Here is a 9,275-nt window from a genome sequence, read left to right on the forward strand (position 1 = left end):
CCCTGTACTGTGACATCACTGTGTGTATTATCTCTGTACTGTGACATCACTGTGTGTATTATCCTGTAGTGTGACAGCACTGTGTGTATTATCCTGTACTGTGACATCACTGTGTGTATTATCCCTGTACTGTGACATCACTGTGTGTATTATCCCTGTACTGTGACATCACTGTGTGTATTATCCTGTACTGTGACATCACTGTGTGTATTATCTCTGTACTGTGACATCACTGTGTGTATTATCCCTGTACTGTGACATCACTGTGTGTATTATCCTGTACTGTGACATCACTGTGTGTATTATCCCTGTACTGTGACATCACTGTGTGTATTATCCCTGTACTGTGACATCACTGTGTGTATTATCCCTGTACTGTGACATCACTGTGTGTATTATCTCTGTACTGTGACATCACTGTGTGTATTATCTTGTACTGTGACATCACTGTGTGTATTATCCCTGTACTGTGACATCACTGTGTGTATTATCTTGTACTGTGACATCACTGTGTGTATTATCCCTGTACTGTGACATCACTGTGTGTATTATTCCTGCAGACTATTTCCCTCTTTCTCTTTCCAGGTCTTTTGGGGTTCTCCTCTGGGAGATTTTCTCTTTAGGATACATGCCGTACCCCAGTAAAAGTAATCAGGAAGTCCTGGAGTTTGTCACCAGCGGAGGAAGGATGGATCCCCCCAAGAACTGCCCCGGACCTGTGTACGTCCATATTCTGGAATTAATTCTTCAAAATGTTTTGTTTAAATTTGCATTAACATTTAATTAATAATTTGCCTTTTCTTGTATGATCAGTTACTTTATGTCATGTCCTCTAGTCACATCCAGAGCTGCATTCACAGTCTTATGCTTTCAAGATTAGAGCTAGATGTTGTCTCACTAAACCAAACCTTTATCACATGTCATATTAGAGCATAGGGATGAGCGCCCAGAAAAGCTGGGTGATTGAATGCAACTTTGGATGTGACTGGAGTATAAGACACAATGTAATTGAGTTGGCCATTTAATTTCCTGTGCATTATTTGTAGAATTTGGTGACGTTTGATACATCTGGGGGCCGGTGGTATAAGGGATGGTGACGTATAGATATATACATATACAGTATATGACCCATGGTTATTGTTTGTCTGTGCACTATAGGTACCGCATAATGACACAATGCTGGCAGCACCAGCCCGAGGACCGGCCACACTTCTCTATAATCCTGGAGAGAATCGACTACTGCACGCAGGTGGGTGTATAGATCCCTTACAGACCCTTCTAAGGAAATATAGACCCCAGACCAGATCCCCTCCCCCCCACACAATATAGACCCCAGACCACCCTCCACACACACGCACAATATAGACCCCAGACCAGAACACCCCTACACACAATATAGACCCCAGACCAGAACACCCCTACACACTATATAGACCCCAGACCAGAACACCCCCTACACACAATATAGACCCCAGACCAGAACACCCCCTACACACAATATAGACCCCAGACCAGAACACCCCCTACACACAATATAGACCCCAGACCAGAACACCCCCTACACACAATATAGACCCCAGACCAGAACACCCCTACACACAATATAGACCCCAGACCAGAACACCCCTACACACAATATAGACCCCAGACCAGAACACCCCCTACACACAATATAGACCCCAGACCAGAACACCCCCTACACACAATATAGACCCCAGACCAGAACACCCCCTACACACAATATAGACCCCAGACCAGAACACCCCCCTTCACAGTATAGACCACAGACAAAAACACCCCCCTCCACACACACACTATAGACCCCAGACCAGAACACCCACCCCCCACAATATAGACCCCGGACCAGAAACCCTCCCCCCCCCCACAATATAAGCCCCAGACCAGAGCACCCCACACACACAATGTAGACCCCAGACCAACCCCCCCTGACACACACACACACACTATAGACCCCAGACCAAACCCCTTTAATTCTGAGCCCAGGCTAGATCTCCCTTTATACAGAACTCACCCCCAATACACCCCTATGTGCACCCCTTTAAGAGCCCTCCTTCCCTCCAGTGTGGGAGCTGCTGATGCATTTGGGTTACTGGCAGGAGATGAAGAGATAGAAGGAGATAAACCTGGTCTGAGACTATAAGTCCAAGGATCTGCGTCTCCGGGATTCACCGCGCCATTCTCACATCTACAAAATCTCTGCCAAATCTTCTGTGAGAATGAGGTTAATGCTCAGAATGAAGTTTCTTTTATCTAAATTATTTTAGTTTTCTTATAAAATATATTTTGTTGGTGTCTTGTTCTGAGATACAGTCAGTATATACCAGGACTGAGTACAGTGTATATATATATATATATATATAATATATAGTGCAGTACTGTATACGGATATCACAACCCTCGCAGGATTTTATTTATTGCAGGTAAAAAGTTGTTACGATGTGTTTGATGACAAACCAGCTGCCTGTTTCCAACGGCAACTAGCAGAATAGTGAGCGCAGCTCTGAAGTATAATACAGGAAGTAACTCAGGATCAGTACAGGATAAGTAATGTAATGTATGTACACAGTGACTGCACCAGCAGAATAGTGAGCGCAGCTCTGGAGTATAATACAGGATGTAACTCAGGATCAGTACAGGATAAGTAATGTAATGTATGTACATAGTGACTGCACCAGCAGAATAGTGAGCGCAGCTCTGGAGTATAATACAGGATGTAACTCAGGATCAGTACAGGATAAGTAATGTAATGTATGTACACAGTGACTGCACCAGCAGAATAGTGAGTGCAGCTCTGGAGTATAATACAGGATAAGTAATGTAATGTATGTACACAGTGACTGCACCAGCAGAATAGTGAGCGCAGCTCTGGAGTATAATACAGGATGTAACTCAGGATCAGTACAGGATAAGTAATGTAATGTATGTACACAGTGACTGCACCAGCAGAATAGTGAGTGCAGCTCTGGAGTATAATACAGGATGTAACTCAGGATCAGTACAGGATAAGTAATGTAATGTATGTACACAGTGACTGCACCAGCAGAATAGTGAGTGCAGCTCTGGAGTATAATACAGGATGTAACTCAGGATCAGTACAGGATAAGTAATGTAATGTATGTACACAGTGACTGTACCAGCAGAATAGTGAGCGCAGCTCTGGAGTATAATACAGGATGTAACTCAGGATCAGTACAGGATAAGTAATGTAATGTATGTACACAGTGACTGCACCAGCAGAATAGTGAGTGCAGCTCTGGAGTATAATACAGGATGTAACTCAGGATCAGTACAGGATAAGTAATGTATGTACACAGTGACTGCACCAGCAGAATAGTGAGCACAGCTCTGGAGTATAATACAGGATGTAACTCAGGATCAGTACAGGATAAGTAATGTAATGTATGTACACAGTGACTGCACCAGCAGAATAGTGAGCGCAGCTCTGGAGTATAATACAGGATAAGTAATGTAATGTATGTACACAGTGACTGCACCAGCAGAATAGTGAGCGCAGCTCTGGAGTATAATACAGGATGTAACTCAGGATCAGTACAGGATAAGTAGTGTAATGTATGTACACAGTGACTGCACCAGCAGAATAGTGTTCACAGCTCTGGAGTATAATACAGAATATAACTCAGGATCAGTACAGGATAAGTAGTGTAATGTATGTACACAGTGACTGTACCAGCAGAATAGTGAGCGCAGCTCTGGAGTGTAATACAGGATAAGTAATGTATATACTGTACACAGTGACTGTTTTTGTACAGATTTCTGTGTCTGAACTGCTCCATAGTGCTCAGTATGAACATTCCTATAAGGACATGGATGAAGGTACTCGGTATTTTCAGTCTTTCCATCATATTGATTTATCTGTAGGATTTTCTAGAAATTGACAGAATCTTCCTTTCAGCTCCCCGTCCCTCGGTGATGGCTCTTCGGATTCCTCCTGCTCCATATTCTGCAGTCGCGCCGCGTCGCATTATTGGCTACTTTTTTTTTTTGGCCAAACTCTCAAAAGTAAAAAAAAAAAAAAATTCCTCCCCGGGAGCGCAGCCAGCCGACTCGTGTCACGAAATAGACGATTATAAATCAATTAATGGCGGCTTTTCATTAACCTCTGCCTGCATAATGTGTTGTTTAATTAACCGCTGTACTGCGGGATGACAACGCCACGAGATGAAAGGGAAGGGACAAGAGATAGAAGAAAAGAAGCCTGAAGAGCCTGACACAGCAGTCTGTATTCAGGGCGGGCGCAGCCTCTGAGTGATGGCCTCGGCCTATGGACACAGGAAAATTCTCAGACTGGAGTCATTGTAACGAAGCATCAGCTGCGAGGTTTACGGTTCAGTAGTGCCATGTCCTTATAATGGACAGAAATCTAATAAGCCCCCAGTCACAAAATCCCGACACTTCCTCCATGGGATGAGATTTCCATCCTTAGGTCTGCAGATACCTGTAATGGACAGCAGTGACATCATCAGTCCTGACAATGGAACGCTCTGTAACTTGTAGCGATGATGTCATCGATCCCGGCAATGGACCCCTTTCTAGTTAGTAGCAATGACATCATCAGTCCTCACCATAGACTCCATAGATACTAGCTCCGTGGGAAGAGACCTCTATCCTTAGGTCTGCAGGCCTGTAATGGATACCTGTGGTTGACAGCAATGACATCACCAATCCCAACCATGGACCCCTCGCTAGCTGGTAGCAATGACATCATCAGTTCTGACAATGGACTCCATACTTACCAGCAGCAATACACGTGCTTCATGGGATGATATCTCAAGCCTTAGGTCTTCAGACCAGGGGCAAGCTGTGTTTATAGTGGACACGTCCAGTTGGGAACAGTGACATCATCTCTTTGGCTGGTGGTTATGACATCATCAGTTTCAACCACAGACTAAACAAAGCCACTCCCCCTCCATGGTATAATATTTCTATCCACAGGTCTGCATTGTTATATCCTACAGCCACCACTAGGGGGACTCATGAGCATACCATATGTACAACTACATTGAGCTCCTAGGCTTCCCCTAGTGGTGGCTGCAGGCAGTCTTCATTTTATCATGTAACCCAGGGAATTGGAGGTTCTGATCCCTTTAAATAAATTAATCCACACGCAGGGGTGGTCTAAAATTGAAATGTTGGTCTTTCACTTTAAGAGCGCGCCACCTCCTGTGCGAATACAACAAATGTCTGGAATTACTTTGTTTTTTTAATGTAAGCCAATATCTCAGCACCAGGAACCTCCGTGCCGCGATTATGACACCAATTGTTTTCCTAGTCCAAGCAGTAAGTCAGCGGCCAATGATATAAGGAAACGTCGGCCACCTTAAAATGGAATGTGCTTATCAGAAAATGAAACGGCGGCATAAAGGCGACTCTAATTACCAGCCGGAACGCAATGTCGGGTGCAATAATGTGGTGATTTGCAACGTACGGGGGGGTTCTGATGAATGAGCCGGAGCCGCAGCGGCCATCAGTCTGATGGTGGATAATTATTAATCAACGGGGGGAGAATTAAACCGATGCATCGTAACGTAGACTGCAGCTCTTCTGGAGCACAGTCCATAGGTCATATTATATCACAGCCGACAAACCACCATGACTGAAACCACCAAGTACAGTATAGGAAATATTGAACTGATGGATGGATGGATAGATGGCTCCCTACTGTCCTTGGTCTTCTATTTCAGAGAACACAACTCCTATCCCATAACCATAGATGATGGGGAAGGAAAAAGTTTGATGTAATTGATGTTTTGCTTTTCTTCTTGCAGGATCCAGATGTCATTAATACATCACTGCCTGTAGAATATGGACCGCTCATGGAAGAGGAGGAAAAGGTCCCTACTCGTGCAGAGGATCCAGATGTGATCCCACCACTTTTAGTGACACCAGAGAAACCAGGAAGGGAAAGCAGACACAGTCTACAGTCTCCACCTCCTGTACCGACAGTTCGAAAGGTGCCCAATAAAGTCCACGCTGAACCCCAGTGTCGTCCAGAACCCAGACAGGCTCCAGACGGAGGACATGAGAACCAGGCATTCGCTCAAGCCAATCCACCCACAGAGCTACAGAGCACCAGAGGATCCAGAAACAAACCTACCAATCTTTGGAATCCTACCTATGGTTCATGGTTCACTGGCAAAACGGTAGACAAAAACATTGCTCCGGCAGATAAGCCAGTTCCAGAGAGAGAGAATATAGTTAAGGAGGGAAGCTGTCCGGCGGTACCAAGGGTTCCTGCCAGCAGACTCCCAGGCTCCTCCGTTCTTCTAGAGCCATCTACACTGACTTCTAACGTTCAGGAAGTGCCTCTGTTTCGTCTGCGTCACTTTCCATGTGGAAAAGTGAATTACGGCTATCAACAGCAGGGCTTACCTGTAGAAACACCAGTGCCCCCGTGTCCCACCAAACACAAAGACTTCATCCCTAGGAGCAAGAGCAATCCAAGTCAGGAGAATGTCTAATACCTCCTACTGCCATCTCTTACTGGGGAGAACTTGGGTTCTGGCCACACTTATCAGAGGAAATGCCAATAATAGAGTTTTCTAATATGTGCCAAACATTTCATTACCATTCCATGGACAGACGACTACACCACCACCATCCATCATGGAAACCATCCTTACCTTGCAGATGTCAATTGATGAAGATGACTCAACACAGGGCCATCTTTTCCGTCGAGATCAGATGCTATCTCTCAGACAATATGGAATACAATACCTATAGCACTGAGCACAACCACCACCAGTCATGACCATTCTCCTCTCGCCAAGCCTACTGGTTACTCTACAAAGAAGCCATCTCACGACTTTGAGGTCCCATTGCGATACTGTAGATAATCTCTGTTGCTATCATTGGAACGTTGGCCTCAACTGGATTGGTTGGGAGTACCCAAAAAAGTGGATTTGAGGTCATTCATTTCGGAATTATAACATGGCTTATATGCTGGATGGTGAGCTTCTGAATTCCATAATTCTGGTGAAGGTCTCATCTTTTTAGGACATCTGAAGGAAACGTAAAGTAGGGGGTTCATAAAAAATTGTCAGTCTGACTCAGTCTGGAGTATGAAGTAAAAAAAAGCCAAAGATTGGTTGTTATGGTTCTAAAGCCCCTTCATGTTGAAAACATGGCGGCCAACTCTTGTCGTGTGCACTTATAACGATGATGTGTTACGAAATAGCAGAGCTGTAACTTGCGGTGGTCAATGCCGTCGTCTTCTGGTATCCCATTATTTTCATTTTTGCTTAAGCTATTCTCCATTTTGCACAGGTTCCCCTTGCTTGGCTGGGACCGAGCGTTCCAGCTGCCATGCAAAGCCATACTGCTACCTCAAAGCTTGTATCCACTCGCCTCTGATCTGCTATTTCTTTTAGGAGACCGGTCAATAGAGAGTCGATGTAATGATCCGCATGGTCTCCCTAGTGAAAAATTGTTCCGTCTGTTGGAAATATCTGTTCATTCTCGCGCATGTATATTCGATGATTGAATGGTACAAACATTTGCAACAAGACCAAAAGTAGTTAGAGCCAATGGAATATATTTTACTCACTTGGAACCAGTTGGTTAATAAACATAATTATATTGGCCAATCATCTTTTACAGTCAAAAAAATTGCTTTTGGTCAATATGTCTATGGTCTCTCGGGTACCTATGCTGTTATATGTACGGTCTATCAATCAACTCATCAGCCTATACCGTGATGTCTATGGTCTCTCGGTCACCTTCTCAACCTACACCGCCATATCTACGGTGTCTCAGTCACCTCATTAGCCTATACTATTATGCCTAGTCTCTCATCAACTCCGCCTATACCATTATGTCTACGGTCTCTCGGTCACCTCCACCGCCTATATCGCTATGTCTACGGTCTCTTGCTCACCTCATCAGCCTATGCCACTATGTCTATAATTTCTCGGTCACCTCATCAGCCAATAGCACTAAGTCTACGGTCTCTCGATCACCTCCACCGCCTATATCGCTAGGTCTACAGTCTCTCGGTCACCTCTTCAGCCTATATCGCTATATCTACGGTCTCTCGGTCACATCCTCTACCTGTACCATGATGTCTGTGGTCTCTCAGTCACCTCATCAGCCTACGCTATTAAGCATAGTCTCTCATCAGCCTTTATCAACAGGTCAGTGGTCTTTTGGCCATCTCATGAGCCTACAAGCGTGCCTCAAGGTCATGTGACAACTATATCCCACCCAGGATAGGAAGGATTTCAAAATTTAGTTGAAAGAGATGCATTATGAGGCACAACTAAAATAAAGAGATATGTATAACCATATTCTATTATCTTTTGAGACCGATCATCTTTGGTCATCTACATGACAGACATCAGGTTTGGTCCAAGTTCTCACAATGTTTTTGTTAACAGCAATAGAAAGGCAGAATTTACCCCCTTACCAAGTTTGTCCAAGACTTTGGCCATGTAGAGCAGAAATAACTAGTAGCAAAAAAAAACAAAAAAAAACAACAACCACTCCTCCTTCTGAAGAAAGGGAATGAAGTTGTCGGCCAGTTTGGAGAACGTGAGGACTTAGACCTGTAGGCCTAACCAGCATCAGTGTTGGGGAGGTCTTCAAGTTAATGGCTTCCTATGGGAACAACACTAAAGATAAAAATTCTGAAGTGCCAAACCTTTTTAAGGAACCATAAAAATAATCATCTTCTCTGAATTTTTGGAATGTCTGACCCTCCGATAGTCTCTGTTCACATTAGGCTTGACCACCGTAATTGGCATACGCAGCGGGAACACACTTGGCACATACGTTCGATGGATCCTGAAGTGTCTTTTTGGTACTTGGCGGGGCAGTATTTGTTGGAATATACTCTTTTTGTAGGTATATTCCCAATTTATACCACCAGATGATGGCACAAGCTCAGTGTGGTCAAAGCCTTACTGACATTGGCTGAGAAGTAGAAGGTTGTACGTTTTTTTGAAAAAAAATAAAATAAAATTGTAAACTCAGAATTTTTACAGATCGTTAAAGGGGTTGTCTTATAAAAAATTGTCAAAGCATGACCCTTTAACTGTCCTCCGTTCCAGCACTGTCACTTCCATCTTCACCATACAGGAAGTGATGACATTACAAATCGCATTACCATTGTAGTCAGTTGGCCAACAGTCTTCTACATGCACAAAAATCTATCCTAAAACAGGCCATCAATTATGCCCCCAAAACAATTTCCAATTTTTTTTGCTAGCCCATGGATTCTTTGTACTATGGGCAGTCGT

The 9,275-nt window shown here is 44.0% G+C and overlaps 1 protein-coding gene across 1 annotated transcript in view; it reads left to right on the forward strand.

Annotated features, from left to right (window-relative positions):
* ALK (ALK receptor tyrosine kinase) overlaps nt 1–6,970 on the forward strand; it is a 435,118-nt gene extending 428,148 nt beyond the window's left edge. Inside the window, exons 27-29 of the mRNA XM_075267217.1 lie at nt 586–720; nt 1,159–1,249; nt 5,808–6,970. Coding sequence (XP_075123318.1) covers nt 586–720; nt 1,159–1,249; nt 5,808–6,500 — 919 coding nt within the window. The 3' untranslated portion in view covers nt 6,501–6,970. The remainder of the gene's footprint in view (nt 1–585; nt 721–1,158; nt 1,250–5,807) is intronic.
* The last annotated feature ends 2,305 nt before the right edge of the window (nt 6,971–9,275 follow it).

Source organism: Leptodactylus fuscus, chromosome 3 (assembly GCF_031893055.1).
Source record: "Leptodactylus fuscus isolate aLepFus1 chromosome 3, aLepFus1.hap2, whole genome shotgun sequence".
NCBI classification, from domain to species: domain Eukaryota; kingdom Metazoa; phylum Chordata; class Amphibia; order Anura; family Leptodactylidae; genus Leptodactylus; species Leptodactylus fuscus.